Source organism: Garra rufa, chromosome 19 (genome assembly GCF_049309525.1).
Source record: "Garra rufa chromosome 19, GarRuf1.0, whole genome shotgun sequence".
In the NCBI taxonomy this organism is placed as follows: Eukaryota; Metazoa; Chordata; class Actinopteri; order Cypriniformes; family Cyprinidae; genus Garra; species Garra rufa.
This window is the reverse complement of record NC_133379.1, coordinates 16,134,174-16,158,024: the sequence shown is the minus strand read 5'-3', so window position 1 is coordinate 16,158,024 and position 23,851 is coordinate 16,134,174. Positions and strand designations below refer to the sequence as shown.

At 41.1% G+C, this 23,851-nt stretch overlaps 1 protein-coding gene across 1 annotated transcript in view; it reads right to left on the bottom strand.

The window, feature by feature from the left end:
* Nucleotides 1–23,851, bottom strand: part of adamts2a (ADAM metallopeptidase with thrombospondin type 1 motif, 2a) — a 93,757-nt gene that overhangs the window by 25,573 nt on the left and 44,333 nt on the right. The window contains exons 4-5 of the mRNA XM_073824144.1: nt 12,390–12,592; nt 420–503 (exon numbers count right to left, since the gene is read on the bottom strand). Coding sequence (XP_073680245.1) covers nt 420–503; nt 12,390–12,592 — 287 coding nt within the window. The remainder of the gene's footprint in view (nt 1–419; nt 504–12,389; nt 12,593–23,851) is intronic.

Genomic DNA, 23,851 nt, shown 5'->3' with positions numbered 1-23,851 from the left:
GTTTCAGAGTTTAAACCTTTTTATTTTAGTTATTTATTTTTTAATCAGTAGTTAAATGAAAAGTGGTCCAAAGAACAAAGAAACTTAAACCTGGTACCAATTTGTACCTGCAGTAATTAAACTCTCTAAATTTCTATTTATTTATTTTTTTTTAAACCGTAGTAAATCCAAAAAACACAACTTTAAACTGCCTTGGCTAAAGTGGAGACACTTTTCCTTGGATTGCGATAACAAAACATACTTTCATCTCTGTTGGATTGTGATAACAAAAAATACTTCAATCTCAATAGGACAGCTACTGGAGTCGAGTAAACTAGATATTTTTCATAGTTAAAATATTTTCATACTTTCAAGTGCTGTTGATACAACTTCAATCATCCAACAAAGTTTCAGAAGTAAACTGACTGATGCCGTCTTACCTTGGAGGAGCAAAGCATCATAATTCTAACCAGGACAACATTAATATGGGCACCCAGGGAGCTGTCCTGATAAATCTCATTCACCTGTGGAACAATTCATAAGAAAAACAAAGGATAAACAAGCAGAAAGGTAACACAAACATAGCCTTAATACAGAGAGCCTGGACGTGACGAATGGATCTGTAATTCGTCTGGGCAATAACACGACAACGAAAAAGTGTGAGGTCAGGAAAAGCAGAGTTTACTGCCTGTAAGCTGAAAAACACACAGCACTTACCTTTACAGCCACCTTGAAAAGGATTTAAAGGTCAACTCTGAACCCTGAAGTTAAAATTTACTACTGCCTAAAGATGTGTTCAGGTATATATTTGTGGAAGGGTTATGTCTATTATATATTCAGATTAAAAAATTAATAATTAAATAAACAAATATTTGTATAGGTAAATATTTGCAGGTAGTTCACCTGCAAATTCACAAGAAAATCTAAACAGGTGGAGCTGGGGAAGGCAGAGGCCTTCTTCTTAATTTATCTATGAATAAATAAATAAGTAACATGCATATCTGCATTCCTTCATAAACGGACACACATATTTTATATCACTATTGAAAGCAAACTGTACAGTTCAATTCCAGCATTACTTGGTCCTAAAGAAGAGAAATTATTTTACTATGCTTACACCTGACTTCTCTCTACTCATTTACACAATACCCTGGGGCAACCTGGGAAGAAATATGTAATGAGATGTTGAGGCTTCGGTTGAATGACCAGGGTGTTGAGAAAGAAAAGAAGCATTATACCATACACACACATACACACAAAAAGACAGTGACAGATGGATGACAGCTCGACTAGAGGCTGTTTAAAAATCTGAGTCTGATTATGGAGAGCAGACGCTTAGCAAATAAGAGAAATTCTAGCTATAGTTTCCACTAAAACACTCAAACCCTCCCTAGAATGCATAAAGATACAATTAGATGCATATTTCTCATAATACCACTTGTTTTGTCAATAAAACTGAACTTTAGATAAGTGTGTAGGTGTGTTTGCATTTAATGTCAGATTTACCTCAGGAATACTAATTATAAATCCAATCATTAGTATATGTATTCATAAATACAGTGCCTTGTGAAAGTAGGAAAATAGTTAAATTTTTTGCCACAGATTACAAGCAATGTGAATGCTCCTGAGCTAGATTTCAACTGTCCCTGATGAAGGGCATGAATACTTATGAAATGGAATCATTTAAGTTAAAAAAAAAAAGTGCAAAGACGTTAAAAACCTTTTTGCTTTGCCAATATGGTGCATGGAGTGTATATTGATGTGGGAAAAAAGTAATTTAAAACAGTTAAACATAAGACAGCAACATAACAAAATGTGAAAAAAATGAAGGGGTATGAATACTTTTTTTTCGACAATATGAAAAAAAATCTGTTTTTAAAATCCTTTTGATATTTCATTCAATGCCTAAATAAGAAAACCCTGTTGTTAAAGTAACAGTTCATTATTTTTGCTGCTAAGCACGAAATTGGTTGAAATATTAGTCTCTGAGAAACATTGCCAGGTAACTCTGTTCCCACCTGAAACAATGTTTTTACTCAGGCACTCAGTAATGACAGCTCTGTAACCTGGCACATAAATTACTATTATCGACACATACTATCTCGTTTTTATTCTCTTCTCTCTCCCACACACACCATACTAATCACCTTAGCAGCGAGTCTCTCATTAGCACTGGCTGTCTCTGGCCCTCTCCAGGACCCTGTCAGTATTTTATTAGTCTAGATCTCTGCTTGTAGCTGGCAGGTAGCTAATTGACGTGTAAGAGGCCAAAGTGCCAGAAAATCATTAGGACTAAATTAATAATGCAGCAAGGTCTTCCATCGGAGCTTGTCTTGTGCTTAGCAACGGAACTGCCGTGCAAACAAAAATGAACTGTGAGGGAATTACGGGTAAGTTGCAAGAGCTTTGAAAATTACTATCGACTCACTTGTATACACAAGTTCAAGAATTACAATTGTTCTAGCTACACAAATTCAATTAATGTGTTGTTGTGTTTCAAAATGTCAGACCGCAGTTCATAATGCAGCGCAAATATGAAAATTTTGAGCATTGCCACCAGGGGCACTGAAACGGATACTAGAGTAAATATTTTTCTTGTTCATGCTAATTTAATAAAGTTTGTGTGTTTATAGTTAGCTACCTACATAAAACTCATCTAGTTTAACGTCACAGGCAGACGGAAGTAATTCTGAGGTTTGTTACCACCACAGCAATGCGTTAAAAGTAAGTGTTAAGCATTTACAAATGGACTACAGATCATCGGCCAAGTATTTGGGTCTGTTTTTTGTAAAATTTCTGACAAAAATGAATCAAAGTGAAAAAAAAGGGGAAATGCTGAAAATGTTTAGTTGTTGTTTAGTGCAGGTTCGACAGCAAGTTCATTGCGAGTCTGGTCTTGTCGAGGATCTCAAGTACATGAATCTTTTAGGTAGGAAACCTTGTCAGGGATGTGGATGTAATTTCTTGACTCAAAGCAGTTGTCAGGGAGACGGATGGAGGTTTGGATTAACGTCCAAACATCAAGCCCTAGCGTATACAGTAATGCCAATTTCTCCGTTTGAGTTTAAAGTCATTCATGTAAATGTCTTTCTGATAAAATCATGATTTTAAATAACCATTAGCGCTGTCTGAAGGAGATATTTTAGATAAACTTTGTTTACATAAGGTGTAGAACCAAGTTCCTGAATCATGTAGCTGACGCACAATTTAGCAAATGCATTTGGCAAACTTCCTACTGTAAATACAAAGTAACTTAGAGTAGACGGACACTTTCTCAACGTTCTTAAAAATAAAGGTTACAAAAGGTGGTTTCACAGCTCCTCAGTACTTGAGCGAGCTTCTATCGCATTATAGTCCCTCACGTCCGCTGCGTTCTGAAAATTCTGGCAATTTGATAATACCTAGAATATCAAAATCAACTGCCGGTGGCAGATCATTTTCTTATCTAGCGCCTAAACTCTGGAACAATCTACCTAACACTGTTCGGGAGGCAGACACACTCTGTCAGTTTAAATCTAGATTAAAGACACATCTCTTTAACCTGGCTTACACAAAAACATTAACACATTCCTATAATTCAAATCCGTTAGAGGATTGTTAGGCTGCATTAATTAGGTCAGCCAGAACCGAAAACACCTCCCATAACATCTGATGCACTCGTTGCATCGTAAAAAGAATGGCATCTATGCTAATATTAGTCTGTTTCATTCTTATTCCGAGGTCAGCCTAGCCACCAGACCCAGCCTGTATCCAGATCAGATGTTCACTGCAGTCCCCCGGATCCAGTCCGCACCCAGCTTAGATCATGGATCACCACCTGGAGATGACTTCAATAGCCATGGATGTCAACCAGATGAGCTCCAGAGACAGATCATCACTAAAGACCTAGGCAAACCTAGACGGCCATCGGCGCTACACCACAGGAACCTGATGAGTTCTCTACAATCAGACATTGGTACAAACTGCTGGTTTCGTCTGGCCAGAGGAGAACTGGTCCCCCGACTGAGCCTGGTTTCTCCCAAGGTTTTTTTCTCCATTTCTGTCACCTGTGGAGTTTTGGTTCCTTGCCGCTGTCGCCTCTGGCTTGCTTAGTTGGGGACACTTTCCAGCGATATCGTATACTATTTGAACTGAACTGACAATGATATCACTGAATTCATTGATGAACTGCCTTTAACTGAAAATTGATTATTTACAATAATGTGTTACTTACACACTATTGTGCTGTTTAAATACTGTGCAGTTGCTTTGACACAATCTGTATTGTTAAAAGCGCTTTATAAATAAAGGTGACTTGACTTGACTTGACAGCTATTTAATATAAGAACCATTTTGTGTTCCCCAAAATGTTGAAACATTCCCAAAAGAACCATTTCCCCCCATACACTCTTAAAAACAAGGATTCTTAATTGACATTGATGATTCCATGAAGACCCTTTAAAATCCATTAAATCTTTCCACTGCACAAAAGGTTATTTAAAATAGAAACGCAAATGGTGGGTTCAGCTTGTTGGGTCATTTTATTTGGTTACTTTTAATATTTTATCCAGGTGCTGGGCAGTTTTTCTGTAACTAAGCAAGGTACAACTGGGTAATTTTTAATGCTGAGTAATTTTTTTGTACCTAACCACTGGGCTGAGCCTGTCTGTAATGGAACAACCCAAGCTGCTGAGAGTTCCCTATCAGTCTGTTCCTTCGACGTCTCGTCGAGACCGACGAATTGGGATATCGCCTGGATAGACCAATCTACTTCATGTGTATACAAACGAGCCAATGAATATTGGCATGCATGATTGCAGCCAGCTGCGGCTGATCACAGCGTGAGCATATAATGTGCAGCAGGTGCGTGCATCATCAAGCTTTCGCTTCGGAGCTGGACCATTTCTACAGTGGGACGAGTCAGAAGCACATCTACCTCCTTTCTCTTTTGTGTTGGCGGCACGGCGCTTCAGCGGCGTGGTCTTCCGTGTCGAGTGGAAGCACACAGCTGGTTTTCACCACCCACCTTCTGTGTTGCTGCGGCCATCTCCCCTGTGCGCCTCAGCACTAAAAGAGCAAATTCCTATAAGAGCAATTTCCTAAAAGAGCGAATTTCTAAAGGAGCTCCACGGGTTGAGCGTCTTTTTAAAGACGAGGCAACATGCCTTTCTCCCCGTGCGTTTCTGGATGCGGCCGTTTCCTGGCGCCGGGTGATGGCCACGCACACTGCCTCACGTGTCTGGGCCTTCAACACGCTGAGGCAGCGTTCGTGGATGAGTCATGTCCCCATTGTGGGAGGATGACCATCGCGGAGTTGCGGACCAGACTCCGCTTCCTGCAAAGGGGCGGGGTTCCAGTCCCTCTGCCTAGATTGAACGTTCCTCCAGGCAAACGCCGGGGGGGCGTTACCTCTGGAAGCAGGGGGCTGCCCGGTCTGATGGTGACGGTGAGGAATTCCCCGCCCATTCCATCGGCGGGGGTTTCTCCTTCCACCGACGCTCCGTCGCCACCGGAGCTTTCAGGGGAGCGGGTTGGACCTCCTTTAGGGGTACCACCCGTTACCTTTGGGGCTCCCCCCGACGAACAGATGTCGGTCGCAGCATCGGGGGGAGAGCCAGACCTCTCTGGGGAGGATGACGGCACAGTGGTGCCCGATACCAACCCGGAGATGATGGCTATGCTTGCCCGGGCCGCCGAGAGGGTAGGGCTTGAATGGAATCCTCCATCACGTCCCGATCCCTCCCGGTTGGATGACTGGTATCTCGGGGTGGCCCGTGCTGGTTCTCAGCGCCCCACCCCGGTGCCCTTCTTCCCGGAGGTGCATGAAGAACTCACGGCAGTCTTGCGTGCAGAGATGCTTGCTGGCGAAGGAAGCGATACAGCCGGTCCCTCCAGCCGACATGAGGACGGGCTTTTACAGCCCGTACTTCATAGTACCCAAGAAAAGCGTCGGGCTTCGGCCGATCTTGGATCTGCGCGTCTTGAACCGAGCCCTTCACAGGCTACCGTTCAAAATGCTCACTCAGAAACACATTTTCAGATGTGTCCATCCCCAAGATTGGTTTGCAGCGATCGACCTGAAGGACGCGTACTTTCATGTCTCAATCCTTCCGCGCCACAGACCCTTTCTGCGGTTCGCGTTCGAAGGCAGGGCATATCAGTACACGGTCCTGCCCTTCGGGCTGTCCCTCTCCCCCCCGTGTCTTCACGAAGGTCACGGAGGCGGCCCTTGTTCCCCTCAGAGAACAGGGCATTCGCATTCTCAACTACCTCGACGACTGGCTCATTCTAGCACAGTCTCGGGATCAGCTATGCGAGCACAGGGACCTGGTGCTCACACACCTCAGCCAGTTGGGTCTTCGGGTCAACTGGGAAAAGAGCAAACTCTCTCCAACACAGAGAATCTCTTTTCTCGGTATGGAACTGGACTCGGTCAGCCAGACAGCACGCCTCACGCAGGAACGTGCTCAGTCAGTGTTGAACTGCCTGGATACATTCAAGAGCAGGACGGCGGTCCCACTGAAACAATTTCAGAGGCTCCTGGGGCATATGGCAGCAGCAGCAGCGGTTACACCGCTGGGGCTGCTCCATATGAGACCGCTTCAACACTGGCTTCATGGCCGAGTCCCGAGGAGAGCATGGCTTCGCGGCTCTCACCGGGTTCAAATAACACCGGCTTGCCGCCAGACTTTCATCCCGTGGTCAGACCTCTCATTTCTACGGGCAGGAGTACCCATGGAACAGGTCTCCAGGCATGCTGTGGTACACACAGATGCCTCCACCACCGGGTGGGGAGCCACGTACGACGGACAGGCAGTTTCAGGGGTTTGGACGGGCCCCCAGCTGACTTGGCACATCAACTGCCTCGAGTTGCTTGCAGTACGTCCCGCCCTGCTCCGCCTCAAGGGGCACCTACGTGGCAAACACGTGCTGGTCCGTACGGACAATATTGCGACCGTTGCGTACATCAACCGACAAGGCGGTCTACGCTCCCGTCGCATGTCGCAACTCGCCCGTCATCTCCTCTTGTGGAGTCAGAAGCATCTGAGGTCGCTTCGTGCCATTCACGGAGAGTGGAGACTCCACCCCCAGTCGGTTCAGCTGATTTGGAGACGCTTCGGTGAGGCTCAAGTAGATCTGTTCGCCTCCCCGGAGACAGCCCACTGCCAGCTCTTTTTCTCCCTGACCGAGGGCACACTCGGCACGGACGCACTGGCATGCAGCTGGCCGCGGGGCCTCCGCAAGTATGCGTTTCCCCCAGTGAGCCTTCTCGCACAGGTACTGTGCAAGATCAGGGAGGACGAGGAGCAGGTCCTTCTGTTAGCTCCCTATTGGCCCACTCGGACCTGGTTCCCCGAGCTCATGCTCCTCGCGACAGCCCCTCCCTGGCAAATTCCTCTGAGGAAGGATCTTCTGACTCAGAGACGGGGCACCCTATGGCACCTGCGTCCAGACCTCTGGAAATTACATGTCTGGTCCCTGGACGGGACACGGAGGTTCTAAGTGACCTACCCCCAGGGGTAGTTGACACTATCACTTCGGCGCGAGCGCAGTCTACTAGACATGCCTACGCCCTAAAATGGAACCTGTTCGTTGATTGGTGTTCCTCCCGTGGAGAGGACCCCCGAAGATGCCCGATCAGAGCCGTGCTTTCCTTTTTGCAGCAAGGGTTGGAGCGTAGGCTGTCCCCCTCAACCCTGAAAGTCTATGTGGCTGCTATATCTGCTAACCACGACCTCATAGAAGGAAGGTCGGTAGGGAAGCACGACCTGATCACCAGGTTTCTTAGGGGCGCCAGGAGGTTGAATCCCACTAGGCCCCCTTCCGTGCCCTCTTGGGACCTGTCGCTAGTGCTCACAGCACTGCAGCAGGCTCCCTTTGAGCCTTTGCAGTCAGTAGAGCTGAAGTTTCTCTCAATTAAAACTCTGCTCCTGCTTGCATTGGCTTCCATCAAGAGGGTAGGAGACCTGCACGCATTTTCGGTCGACGATTCGTGCCTAGAGTTTGGCCCGGCGGATTCCCAGGTAACACTGAGGCCCCGGCCTGGTTATGTGCCCAAGGTTCCCACGACTCCCTTCAGGGACCAAGTGGTGAGCCTGCAAGCGCTGCCCTCGGAGGAGGCAGACCCAGCCCTGGCTTTGCTTTGTCCCGTCCGAGCACTAAGATGCTACGTTGACCGGACACAAAGCTTCAGGACCTCAGACCAGCTCTTTGTGTGTCATGGAGGCAGGCAGAAGGGGAATGCCGTCTCCAAGCAGAGGATGGCCCACTGGATAGTGGATGCCATTACCCTGGCCTATCAGGTTCAGGGTGTGCCCTGCCCCCTCAGGCTGAGAGCACACTCGACTAGGAGTGTTGCATCCTCCTGGGCATTGGCTCGTGGCGCCTCGCTAAATGACATTTGTAGAGCGGCGGGCTGGGCGACCCCTAACACGTTCACGAGGTTCTATAGCCTTCGTGTAGACACAGTCTCCTCCTGTGTTCTCACCAACAAACGGGTAGGCACAGAGAGGCCTCGGGTCGGCTTGCTATACTGCTCCAGAGTAACCTGAGAGTAGCTCTGTCGAGCTCCTCCGCCGAGCTTGACAGCCAACGTAGCGGAACGTCAGGCGTCAGGCCCTCACTCGATGAATCCTTCAGAACCGGTAGAGGGCTAGGCTCTACGTAGGGACTTAGTTGCATCTCTTACAAGTTCCACATTGCGCCCTAGAGGCTGTGTGTTTCCCCGGTAGTACTTCTACCAGTATATGAGGGTTCAATCACTTCCAATCTTCCATATAAACCTGAATTGAGTTATATGGGTGTTGCTACGAACCTCCTATGGGAAGGACGTGAGCTCCGCATATCCCCAGTGCTCCAGCTTCACTGAAGTAGGTGGTGCTTGTTATACAGTGACTGGCTCATCTTGATGCGAGCCCCTGGCCAAAGCCAGTAACGGGACCCAGGGGGGGCCCGCTCAGGACACTGGAAGGGGCAGCAGCAATGGCGCTTTGTTAGGGATCCCAATTCGTCGGTCTCGACGAGACGTCGAAGGAACCGAATGATAGGGAACGTCTCGGTTACATATTGTAACCCTCGTTCCCTGAAGGAGGGAACGGAGACGTCTCGTCCTGTCGCCGCGGCTCCTGTACCACCGCTGTACGGCCGGGCCTGTCCCAGCTCCTCAGCGAAACCTTGATGATGCATGCACCTGCTGCGCATTATATGCTCACGCTGTGATCAGCCGCAGCTGGCTGCAATCATGCATGCCAATATTCATTGGCTCGTTTGTATACACACAAAGTAGATTGGTCTATCCAGCCGATATCCCAATTCGTCCGCCTCGACGAGACGTCTCCGTTCCCTCCTTCAGGGAACGAGGGTTACAATACGTAACCGAGACGTTACAGTCAGTGTGCAGGCTTTTGCATTCTCTACAGGAGAGAGTGGTTTTTAGTGCATCGATTTGGTGCAATTCTTCAGTAAAATTAAGGTTTGTACACATTTTATTTTAATTAATAAAGTTTTTACTGTTCTGTAAATTATGAATGCAATGCGAGATGTCAGTAAGCTGCGTCAGCACTGGTCGTTTAGCATGATGGAAATGCCTTTTGCCTTAAATAACATAAACTGATTTTGTTTTAATACTTAATTTAATTTAATTTGATGTAAAATATGTTCTCTAATCCAAGTACTGTTTGTTTATAGGCACGTTATGGAGTTAGTCACGACATCTTTCAACTAAGAGGGAAACGCGATGCAGTGGTCTGAGGTTTGTAGTTCCCGCGGCAAACAGAAGATCATCACAGTTCAGATTTTGTCAACATAACGGTATGAGAATTAGCACTATTTCGGTGAAAGCAGCTAAATAAACTAAGTAAAATGCTACTTTTTCAAACGTTAAATTTTTATTTCTAAAATGCATGTTAAACGAGTTTACATGTATGTAATATTGAAAACTATGCTGTATTCACTCGATTAAATTCAATTTGTCTTATATTTTTGCCAGTGCTTAATAATAAATGTTCATCTTTTTTTTATTGCTGTTGCCTCTATAATTATATGTGTGATTTTTTATTTTCAGCCAATTTTTGGCCAGCAGTATAATCATTTTTAAACAATATTGACTTCAGTAAACAACCCAGCATGTTGGGTAAAAACATTTATCCCAACCAGCTGGGTCAAAATAACCCAGCATGTGTTCTGCCCAGTATTTACCCAACGCTTGGTTGCCAAATGACCCAAGCAGGGTTGTTTTTAACCCAGCATTTTTAGAGTGTGGTGGCATTCGCACTGGCAGCAGGAACTCCAAGGCATTTACAAATGTCAGTAACCGGTGAATGGAGGACACTGTGATCGGAGCTGTTTTAGTTGTGTGTAAACACAGTTTACACTATGGAAAGAGCATAAAAATCTTACTAAATCTCCTGTGACAACATGCAGTGTTACATATCATCGAGGCTGAGAAAGAACACAACACTGCAGACAACAGGTAGCTAAAAATTATCGCAGTTTTCAATGCTCGTGGAATAAATATTTTTACATGGCTTTAAAAATGCTGGTTAGCAGGTGTTTCGTATGTGTTTGGAGAATCCTATAGAACTGTTTTAGACCCTACTCTGAAGTAGGGACTAATTTAGTTCCCCCAAAGAAGTTCCATAGAAAGACCATTTTTGGTTCCCTTAAGAACCTTTCAGTGAACAGTTCCTAAAAGAACCATTTTGAAGAAGGTTTAAAAAATCTAAAGAACCTTTTTCAACTATAAAGAACCTTTTCTGCATTTGAACTGTTTCATGGATGTTCAAGGTTCTTTATAGAACCACTGATGCCAATAAAGAACCTTTATTTTTTAAAAGTGTAGAACTAAATACATTCCTAGTTCTTGCGTTGCAAACACACCAAAAAGCTGGAACTTCTGAAAATAGTTCTAGGAACTATAAAAGGTTCCTCAGGTGCAAAAGCCCTTACAGCAGGAATGGGCAAACTCGGTCCTGGAGGGCCAGTGTCTCTACAGAGATTAGCTCCAAGCAGAGATTGATCAAACACACCTGTCTGTACCCTGCTCTATAGGAACTAGGCACCAGGGTGGTTCCAGACCACCTTGTATAGTTCAATTAAGAACCTTTAAGTACCATGGAGCTATTGGATTGCACAAAAGGTTCTGACTAAAGGTTATTTAGGCTAATAAAATGTTTTTCACACTACACTTTACAAAAATAAAAGTGCAAAAATGTAGCTATGATACAGAAGAACCATTCTGTGTTCCGTATGGGGAATCCTAGGGGCTTTCACTTTGGTAGGAACCTTTTTATAGTTCCTAGATCTAATGGCAGAAGTTCCTGTTCTTTGGCATGTTTGCAACGCAGGAACTGGGAGTGAAATTAGTTCTAGGAATGTCTTTTTGGGGAACTAAATTTACTCCTACTTCAGAGTAGGGTCTAACCCAGCACAACGAGAAACTATATTTTTAAGAGTATGGAGCAAACAGATGATTTGTGCATTGCATATAATAGGGGCTTTTGCACCATGTAGTTCTAGGAACTCAGCTCCAGGAAATAGCCAGCAGGGTTGAAAGAGCAAGAAAATCTGACTAAATCTCCTATGACAACTTGCAGTGTTACAGTTGCAATAAAAGTGCAAAAAGAGAGTTTTTGCAGCAATTCAACAGAAGAACCATTCTGGGTTCCCTGGGGGAATCCTAGGGCCTTTCGCACCGCAGGAACCTTTTCATAGTTCCGAGAACTAATGGCAGAAGTCCCCGTTCTTTGGCATTATTGCACCGCAGGAACTGGGAGCGAATTCAGTTCTAGGAACGTCTTTAAGGGGATCTAAATTTGCTCTGACTTCAGAGTAGGGTCTAACCCAGCACAATGGGAAACTCTATTTTTTAAGAGTATGGAGCAAACAGATGATTTGTGCATTGCATATGATAATAGGGTCTTTCGCACCATGTAGTTCTAAGAACTTAGTACCAAAAAATAGCCAGAAGAGTTGAGAGAGCATAAAAATCTGACTTATGACAACTTGCAGTCTTCGAGGCTGAAAAAGAACACAATGCTGCAGACAACAGGTAGCTAAATGGCGTAATAGCTGTTTTCAGTGTTTGTAGAGTAAATATTTTATTTAAAAAAATTAAAAGTGCAGAGTAAATGGTGTTTTGTATGAGTTTTGCCAGCAAAAACACACATCACTTGTACCTTCTATAGAAATAAACTCTATTCTGAAGTAAGAGCTAGTTAGTTCCCCCAAACAGTATTTCTAGAACTAAATACGGTTCTAGTTCCTGCGGTGCGAATACGCCAAAAAGTGTATATTTCTGCCAATAGTTCTAGAAACTATGAAAAGGTTCCTCCGGGGCGAAAGCCCCTAATAAGTCATGAAGGTCATCTCAGTACTGTAACTATTAGCTACCTCAAACTTAAATTCTTTCTAATGGTGTTTGGGAAACTTACAATGTTCATGAGGGTCAGGAGGTACTTCTGGATGTGTTCTCTGCCGTGAAACATCACCACGGAGCAGTCCACTCCCAAGAGAACCTCGATGTTAAAGATCTCATCTTCATACGTCTCCCTGCGTGTTCGTGTGTTGCTCTTTATTTTCTTCTTTACATGGTGGGGTAAATACTCCAATCCAGCCTGTAGACCCCAAAGAGAACCTGCAAAAATACACAAAAATGATTAATTCAAAAAGGTCAAATTATGAGGAATCAAATTTTCCTTGATCTTTTGAGTACTATGAAAATGTACTGTAAAGTTCAGAACCAGAAGCTGATCACAGAGGGAAAAAAAGTCATGAAGAAGGCCAATTTAAATGAGCCATGGAAACAAAACTAGCCATTGTATATTGTTAATACTGTAGATTAAGATAATCTTTTTCAGCCCATTTCTTAATAGAAAATAGCTGTGCAATGATAAACAAAAACAGTGGCAGTATGTTTCTCATTTCATTCAGCAGATTCTCTTTCTCTTGTCACTTAATACACGGCACAAACACTCTCGCAACTCCAAAAGCTTTCATGTTCAGACTGGGTGCCACTGAGGCATGTCTCTCAGGCTCTGCCTGTGCCAAAACTGCTCGAGCGAGGGACAGCGTGGGGTAACAGAGAACTAAAACGAATGACAGGCAGGAAAATATTACTGTATCAATTCAATGATATCTTGCCTTTGATTCCCTTTATTAAAAAGCACAATTATCATATTTATTTACCATGGGATTTACATGGTACTTGGTATTGTGTCCAAAACATTCCCTGCTATGTGTTTGCTCACTTCAGTCTGTGTGATTTGAGAGAAACTTGATGTTTCTTCCCAAGGTAATAAACCTTATGATTACAAATTTTTATATGCCATTTGATGTTCTGATTTAATTTCTTAATTTATTCAGAAGTAATGAGATAATCCTGAAGGGCGATTCACCAATCGGAGAAGTCGCTGTTACTATGGAAACCAGAATCCCAGCAAAAGAACTCACAAGTGACCACCCACTCCTATCAAGCTTTGTGAATGACAACTGATTTTCCTTATACTCTCACACAACCTGCATATACTTGAATAGCTATATTATACTATATGGATTCACTTAAAGTTTTATTCAAGAACTTTTAATGCCTAAAGAGAAAAGCAGCCTTGATACCTAACCATTATACTACCAGCCCCACTTCTACAGCGATAATTTTGTGTTGTGTCAACCTATTAAAATATACAACCTTTTGTGTAAAAACTAATTAAATAGATAGACAATATTTATTTATTTTTCCGGGATCTGCGATTCAGGATTTCCAGATCAATGCCCACAGAATTGTTAATGTGCAATCTAATTAGACTGTTTGTGTAAATTGTAGTTTAAAAACTGCTCTTCTTCAGTTCCTTTCAGATTTTATTTTCCAAGTATAGCACTTGTAGGGTAATATATGTAAATACAGTCTATAAACATGGTTCAGAATGGAGGGATCTTGACAAATGTTCCTTGTTTTGAAAAGAGGCAAAGCAGTGTACGTCTTCTCATAAAGTTCTTGGATATGTTGAATAATAAAACAGAGTTTGATAAACTTCTAGCTAATTTCTAAACGAGTACACACGCCCTAATATACAAACCAAATGAGAAAAGTCAAACAAACGCACCATAAAAATCAGTAATGTTTACTGCCAAGGCAACAACAACAAATCTGCAGAACAAATAAATGTAAGAAATCCTAGACACATTCTATAAAGACTAACATTTATACAATCATCTTGCAATGTTTTATTAGCTTGACAAATTTGACAAATTTATATAAAAATGGGTCATGGGCTTTGTTTGTGCGATAGACATCTGTTTTACTCTTTCCATTCATCACACTGTGTATTTAGAACACTAGAAATAAACTGGTGGAAAACCAAAGCTGGTCCATATCACTCACACTGGAGTTGTCTGCTTGAAGTCAAATTAGACTTTGGAAAACAGGAACTAGCATGTTAGGGTGACCTGTGAATGTGCGTCCATTGCTGGAATGACACTAAGGATAGAGGCAATTACCAGGACAACAACACAAAAGGCCAGAGTCGTGGAAAAGGTTAAGTATTGGCTTAGAATGAAAATTATTTTTTAAAGGAGAATCAGCACTGACCATGAGGAGTACCTACTGCGGCTACAAACAATTGTTACTAAAATACTTAAATACATTTTCAAGTATTGTAATAGTAGTTCAGCTATTAAAGCTACTTTTTTAAATAATATGCCTATTGAAACATACTCAAATTTTTGATTTACATATTCCAGATCATGGATTCTCCCAACACTTTAAAAAAAACGTGTATATGTTCGCATATTCTGCCAAAACTTCAAATATATGTTATTTCATGCTACACTATATTTCCAAAAGTATTGGGACACCCCCTTCTAATGAACATGTTTGACTAATTTAGTAATTTCCATGAGTACAAATCTTAATGTTTAAGCATATTATGGTATTCTAGGGGATTCGTCACGTAAATCAAGGGGTCTGGGTCCAAATGCAGGGAGGGAAAGAATAAATATAATAAACACAAAAAACAGAACAAAAGGCCAACACGGCACAAACTGAAATACTCAAAAACCAAAATCAAGAACTCAAAAGCCAGGGATTATCAAAGACATCAAACAAACAGGACACGAGACAATGCAGACATGAAGCAGGAGTGAGAAATGAGAGTTCTTATACAAAAGTCCAAATGGTGAACAGCTGTGAGTGAATCAGTGTTAACGACAAGGACAGGTGAATGCTATCAGAAGTGCAGTGTGAATAGCGACCTCAGGAGGCTGAGGGAAACCCCACAGCCCCGATCATGACACTGGTCTGCAGAAAGCAAAGTCCTATTTTCAACTGACTTCAAATCCAGACCATGAGCCAAAAACTCATCACCAAACACCAATAACTTGTATATACACTATATGGACAAAAGTATTGGGACAAACCTTCTTTAGAACAGAAAAAGACACTTCCAAAACTGTGGCAACAAAGATGGAAACAATTCATGTATTTATAAATTGTATTTCCATGTGTCAAAAATGACTGTACCCATAGTTACAAGTTATTAGTGTTTGATGAGTCTTTGGCTCAAAGACTGCATTTAAAGTCACTCCAGAGGTGTTTAGCTGGGATTAGGACTAGTCAAGTTTTTCCACATTGACTGAATCAATAATTTTCTTTTTGAACCTTGCCTTATACACAGAGGCATTTTCATGTAAGAATACAAAAGGGTCCTCTCAAAGCTGTTGCTATCAAATTAGAAGAACACAATCCCGTAGAATATCATTATATGCTTAAACATTAGGATTTGTACCTATGAAAATTTCTACAGTAGCCAAACATGTTCATTAGAACGGGGTGTCCCAATACTTTTGGCAATATAGTGTATATTTATTCACTTAAAGTTTTTATTATACCTTTGTTTAGTTGTTTATTTCTAGTAAATAAGGTTGGTAAAACCATAAATGAAGTAGCACTTCTACACTATATTCTCACTGTTACAGTCAAGTGAGTTTCACAATGTCAGCTGACACCCAACTGAATTCCACAGTCATCATATTTCAAGGGTAACAGCCTTGTGCCACTGTGTTTTTTTTTTTTTTTTTTTGCTATTGACTATACATAGAAAGCTACAAACAAGCATCTTGTGTTCTGGTTGCCATTCTGAGAGATCACGTCCGCTCCTAGTTATCCCCTGACCTAAAGTCATAGCCGTTTAAACTGTAGCTGGGGTTTCCAATGCCGTTCTGCAAGGAACGATGCTGATGTACAGAATATTGATGAAGGCCCGGGTAGTCAGTTACTGTTGCCAATTATCATAATTCTTCGAATCAATGAGTGCTGGGCTTGTCAGTTCTGACATATCAGGCTCACAAGGGTTATTTGTATTCAGGGAACCCGAGCATCACGAAAAACTGCAAGGATAAAATGAAAACCAAATCTTTTAGAAGCTTTCAAGTAGAACCCTTGCTTTGAAAATCAAATCAAAGTCATTCGGATCTCTTAACAACTGGAGAAATCCTCTTTAAATATGGCAGTGGAAGCTTGACTTGACTCTTTTGAATTTATTTTATTTATTTATTTATTTATTTATTTATTTTTTGTATAAATATTCTTTAGTGATACTGTTTCGTTTTTTACATTTCTGACGGTAAAGTTAATTTTGAATCAAGTCAGACATGATTTTTGCAAAACACAAAACTAATTTCCATGCAAAACAAATATGCAACTTGGCTTTTAAATCAATGCTGGCAGATGTGACTGGAAAAATTAAGACGTGCTAAGTCAAAGTAAATGAAACTAAGATACAAAACTTGAAATTTAAAACAAACAGTTTTTTCCAAACAGAAGTTCCTTAAACTCCAAGCTGCACTGATTTCAATAAAGACAAGCACGATGTCATGTTGATGTTAAACCTGAAACATGTTTTACGTGGATAAAATAAAGACATGGTTATAAATGATGCACTAATTTCAGTTGGCTATGAACGCAACATCTTGTTCCTCTACAACTTCACTGATTGAAAAACTATGTTGTATACAGGATGAATGAAGGTCCAATATGCTTAGACAAGCAAGTCTAAGGAGTATCCTCAATGAAGGTGTGACTCAGCACAGAGGAATATGCCCACACACACACACACACACACACACACACACACACACACACACACACACACACACACACACACTGGTTTACATGTTTTATGGGGACATTCCATAGGCGTAATGGTTTTCATACTGTACAAACCGTATTTTCTATCGCCCTAACCCTACCCTATACCTAAACCTAGCCCTCACAGGAGATTGTGCAAACTTTTACTTCATCAAAAAAACTCATTGTGCATGATTTATAAGCCTGTTTCCTCATGGGGACCTGAGAAATGTCCCCACAAGGTCAAAATTTACTGGTATTCCTATCCTTGTGGGGACATTTGGTCCCCACAACGTGATGAATACCAGGTACACACACACACACACACACACACACACACACACACACACACACACATGTTGGGTTTACATGTTTTATGGGGACATTCCACAGGCGTAATGGTTTTTATACTGTACAAACCGTACTTTTTATCACCCTACACCTAAACCTAGCCCTCACAGGAGATTGTGCACACTTTTACTTCATCAAAAAAACTAATTGTGCATGATTTATAAGCCTGTTTCCTCATGGGGACCTGAGAAATGTCCCCACAAGGTCAAAATCTACTGGTATTACTATCCTTGTGGGGACATTTGGTCCCCACAACGTGATGAATACCAGGTACACACACACACACACACACACACACACACACACACACACACACACACACACACACACACACACACACACACACACACACACACACACACTTATACACAGAAACATTGATGCACGATTTGCAATGACCATTAGTTCTGCCACTAGTCAGAGTGGCCATATAACTGTTTTTGCAGTTGCTGCTACTACAACTAAACAAATAATAATAAAAAAATAATAATAATAATAATTGAAAATTACTTTTTTGAAATAAAATTGTGAAAAAGTTCCCACAGGTTTCTTCAGGAGATCAGGTTGTCTTAGATGTATAGTTTCTGAAAAGAAAGCAAAACATACACTCTTAAAAATGCTGGGTTATTTTTTTATATATTTTTGGGTCATATGCTAAGTGAGTTAGTGGCTGGGTCAATCTCACTGGCAGCTAAAACTGGGTTATTTCAACCAAGCTGTTGAGTTTCTGTCAGAAAGCATTTTCATCCTCTTCAGGAGAGAGCACTTCTCAGCTGCGCTTCCAACTTGTGTACTTCTTCATAGTCAGCTGCAAATATGGTTTGACCCCAAAAAATTCTAACAAAAGGTTTCTCAGTGGTTTACAGTAGTACCAGATGTACTTAAAAACATACTAAAAGTTTACCAAAGTTTGACTCTAAGAAAGGCCCCATTTTCAAAATGGCGGCCGTCAGGTCCTTAAAATGACCATTACTCCTTTGTATTCCTCCTAGACCAGGAATACTGGTGCCTGATACATGTTTTGGCCATGTAATATTTTTATTAGCATATTTGCATGATAGATACAGGTAAATTATAAAATTAAAATATAAATATCTAAATTAAAATGTCGTGGAAAAGTTAATTTATTTCAGTAATTCAACTCAAATTGTGAACCTTGTGTATTAAAGGGGTCATCGGATGCCCATTTTCCACAAGTTCATATGATTCCTTAGGGTCTTAATGAAAAGTCTGTAATATACTTTGGTTAAAAATTCTCAATAGTAGTGTAAAAAAACACCCTTTTACCTTGTCAAAATATCAGCTCATTTTATCGCATGGGCCCTTTATATGCAAATGAGCTCTGCTCGCCCCGCCCCTCTCTGCAAAGGGACTAGTATCTGTAATGTTTAGTTTAGCCATGTTTAGCTGCATTTAGCCGTGTTTATCGGCGAAACTTGCCAACGAGCACATTATTAAGATTCACACGAACAGAGACGCATATGTAGATCGGGATCGTCGCTTTCCTTTTAAAAACGAAAGTAACGTTGTCCTCTACCTCTTAAGCAGCTCAGATGTTGGGAGCAAATGACTACTGCTATGTTCATTATCACATCCAACAACAGAACACCTCAATCAGTCAATTAGAGTCTTCCTCTGCACCTGATTCACACAATGGCGATCGGAGTCAGACTGTTTCAGCTCGGTGAGGGCGGATCTAAGGTAAGACGCTCATGTCGCTAGTATCGTGGGAGTGGCCTCTGTTGGTGTTCCGTCACAATGACAAGAAGCTGAGAATGACCCAATTTTAAAAAGGGGATATTACTTTTAAAGATAAAAAAAATACCACTGGGTGGATTTTTATCATTGTAGGGTGGTTGTGTACACAAACTGCCAACACACATTAATGTTCAAACAACATGTAAAAGTTAGTTTTGCGTCCGATGACCCCTTTAAATAAATTCATTGGACACAGACTGAAGTAGTTTAAGTCTTTGTTTCTTTTAATTGTTATGATTTGGCTCACATTTAACAAAAACCCACCAATTCACTATCTCAACAAATTAGAATATGTTGACTTGCAAATCAGCTAATCAACTCAAAACACCTGCAAAGGTTTCCTGAGTCTTCAAAATGGTCTCTTAGTTTGGTTCACTAAGCTACACAATCATGAGAAAGACTGCTGATCTGACAGTTGTCCAGAAGACAATCATTGACACCCTTCACAAGGAGGGTAAGCCACAAATATTCATTGCCAAAGAAGCTGGCTGTTCACAGAGTGCTGTATCCAAGCATGTTAACAGAAAGTTAAGTGGAAGGAAAAAGTGTGGAAGAAAAAGATGCACAACCAACCGAGAGAACCGCAGCCTTGAGAGGCTTGTGAAGCAAAATCGATTCAAGAATGGGGTGAATTTCACAAGGAATAGACTGGACTTGCGTCAAGGCATCAAGAGCAACCATGCACAGACATGTCAGGAATTTGGCTACAGTTGACATATTCCTCTTGAACCACAGACAACGTCAGAGTCGTCTTACCTTGGCCAAGGAGAAGAAGAAATGAACTGTTGCCCAGTGGTTCAAAGTCCTCTTTTCAGATGAGAGCAAGGTCCTGGAGTCCGGAGGAAGGGTGGAGAAGCTCATAGCCCAAGTTGCTTGAAGTCCAGTGTTAAGTTTCCACAGTCTGTGATGATTTGGGGTGCAATGTCATCTGCTGGTGTTGGTCCACTGTGTTTTTTTGAAAACCAAGTTACTGCACCAGTTTACCAAGAAATTTTAGAGAAATTTTCATGCTTTCTTCTGCTGACCAGCTTTTTAAAGATGCTGATTTCATTTTCCAACAGGATTTGGCACCTGCCCACACTGCCAAAAGCACCAAAAGTTAGTTAAATGACCATGGTGTTGGTGTGCTTGACTGGCCAGCAAACTCACCAGACCTGAACCCCATAGAGAATCTATGGGGTATTGTCAAGAGGAAAACGAGAAACAAGAGACCAAAAAATGCAGATGAGCTGAAGGCCAATGTCAAAGAAACCTGGGCTTCCATACCACCTCAGCAGTGCCACAGACTGATCACCTCCATGCCACGCTGAATTGAGGCAGTAATTAAAGCAAAAGAAGTATTGAGTACATATACAGTAAATGGATATACTTTCCAGAAGGCCAACAATTCACTAAAAAGTTTTTTTTTATTGGTCTTATGAAGTATTCTAATTTGTTGAGATAGTGAATTGGTGGGTTTTGTTAAATGTGAGGCAAATCATCACAATTAAAAGAACCAAAGACTTAAACTACTTTAGTCTGTGTGCAGTGAATTTATTTAATACACAAGTTTCACAATTTAAGTTGAATTACTGAAATGAATGAACTTTTCCACAACATTCTAATTTATTGAGATGCACCTGAAAGTGATTACAAGTACAATTATATATTAAAGCAACTTGAAATAAGTGACCATTTAGAGGGTTCACACACAGGCCTCTGTTCGAGTTTTTTTATGATCAAAGTTATACAGCTCCAATTTAAGGAACTTTTGGGTGCAGTAACTTTTACATTGAATGTAAAGTCTGTGTTTTAGAAGAAAAAAAAGCTGTATGTGTCCAAAAACATGTATTGAGTAGGATTTACATGACATAGGCTAAATCGTTTAAAACTCTGGTTCACCCCAAACAAAGATAAAACCTTACAGTAATCTCACAATATCATGTATTCCATAAGTATGTAATCATGTCTGTGCAATTTAGACGAGTCCAATGGATTCATAGACCCAGAAAACATTGGGTTAGACACCAAGATTACTTGGCTAGGTCAAATAATGAAGGAGTTAGGATATTTTTCTGCCCATCTTGGACGCCATCTTGAAAATGACACCTTTCTAGTGGTCAAAACTTTGGTAAACTTTTAGTATGTTATTAAGGACACCTAATACTACAAAAAACAGCTGAGAAACCTTTTGTTAGAATTTTTTTGGGGTTAGGTGTTTTTTTTTTTTCATATATGCAGCCGCCTATCAGTGAAATATAGGTTTGTATACATTTAATTTCTTATATAAAGTCTTTACTGTACTGTAAATTATATTATTTTATGCAACACAACATACAAGGACAAGATGTCAGTCAGCTGCGCCAGCAGTGGTCATTTTGCATGATGGAAAGGCCTTTGGATGACTACTCTGCTGAAAAAAACCCCACTTTATATCACCGTTAATGCTTGTTTCATTTTGTTTGTTATGGCAAGTGCTGGATTAGTGCTGGTCTAGCTGTTGGACTACCATGGTCTTGGGTAAAACTAGTTGGCCATTCACACTTGTTGGCTGACACTAGCATCCGAAACTTGCAAAGACAGTCAGCTCAAAATGAGTAGTTGCCTAAGCACACAAAAACTGTGAATCTAAAGTCTCTCCAATGAAGATGTCAGCCAACAAACTTTTTGACCTCCTTTTCACAAACATCTCTCAGGAGATCTTAATCACATCTTTACCTCGGCCATCAATCTTAAAAAAAAGAGCAGAGTGAACCCTGTAATCTGATGGTTAATGTCTTATTCACCTAGGAATCATCAGTTAACACAGCTCTGTTGAGTTAGCTCATCTTGCAGAGCCAGAATTCCGAGACACGGAAAGATCAGTCTTCATTAGCTCTCCAGACGAAATGCCGCAGGCCTTTTCCTAAGACACTGTCTTTACTTGCACCACTGCAAAGGTGGCCCGGCCCAAATGGAGGTCTTTGCAGCACAGGAGGAAGCTGAACGCTCCTCCTTAATGTATGACCAGGCCAACAGCTCTTAGTCAATGGAACAACCAGAATGTTGTTGTTTCAGAGATGGGAAAAACGTTAAATGAAAAACACATGCTGTCACACATTTTCTACAGCCATGAACACACACATATAGCCACATGCACAAACCTATACAATCTCCAATGGCTAGCTGGAGGCATTATGGCATATTTGATATGCTACAGTGTGATATGTGTGGGCTGAAATGTCAGGGTGACTGAGGTGAAGAGAAACTGACAAAAGTGCAGAAACGACACTCTTCTCAAATGCAGTGACAAACCAGGAAAGAAAATCAGGCTCAGATTTACCCACTTTCATATGCAAGGTCATGTCCAATAATATTTGTTATGAAACCCACTGCTGAAAAAAACTACAAAGAAGGAGAAGGAGTTTTTCCAGCATGTCTGATTATGCTTTCCACATATTTTGCACATTTTCAGAATAATGGTAGATGGAAAATATATTAATAAAACAATTACGCTATTTTATACAACAGTTTTTTCTGGTCCTCAAATCTGATTGGCTGATAAAAGTATGATATTGGAGTGATACCAAACAGCCATTTCACAGTTTTTAATCTTATCACTCTGCTTGCTGTACTTCTTACAGCGGGTGTCATGGCGGACACCCAAATCCAGTATCATTTTATAAATATTACTGTTTTTGAGTCACGGACTGTAGTTTTAAGAGGTTTTCAGGTGAGAATGTACATGTATAGTTTAAATGTGCAGTTTGTTAATAAAGATAACGTCTATTTAAAAATAGGTTTGCATAAACCTTGTACTGAATTGCCTAGCAAATTTAATGATGGCTACTGTTGTTGTTGTTTTATTAAATATTATTATTTAATAAATAATATTTTATATAAATAATAGTATTTAATAATAGTATTTAGTATTGAGAAATAGTGCGTGTTCGTAATGGTGATTGTAGCTACATTGTTCCGCCATTAAATGGCAACAAGAGACTGTTTTATGAGTAAGCAGTAAATACTTTTAAGTTAATGCTAACTGAAGTTATTTGTAGTTTTAACAACAGCTTGATGCAGAGAATAAATGCAATGAGCAGCAAAATCACCCTTAACAGATGAAAGGATATTAATGTCACGACAAAGATAGCGCTTTTCTCAGCGGATATTCAATCTAATGTTTATAGTGAATATGAGACTGATCTGAAGAATGAATGCTGTATCAGATAAAGCATCTGGCTAGGGAAAGGCGCTATATAAATAAAACGTTTTATTATTATTATTATTACAGGTAATTAAACTCACCCAGTCCATCTCTCTCTCATAATACTCTACTATACATAATACAGTGAGCTTTTACTACAGTAATTAAATAAGCTTTCAATGAAGCAACGCAACATTCCTTCATTACTAGTTCTAAAGTGACATTCTGGAATTAGTAATGGAGGCTTGGGCTCAGCTGTTAAACTGTCAACTTTAGATTTGAATCCTATGAGTTTGATTTTGCTTATTTAACATACATAAAACATATGGTAGACAGTTTTGTTTTTATTCCGTAAGAAGAAATGCATATAAACTATGATGTTATTTACAGAATAAATGTGACCCTGGACCACAAAATCAGTCATAAGGGTCAATGTTTTGAAATGGAGATGTATGCATCGTCTCAAAACTGTCCAAATGAAGTTCTTAGCAATGCATATT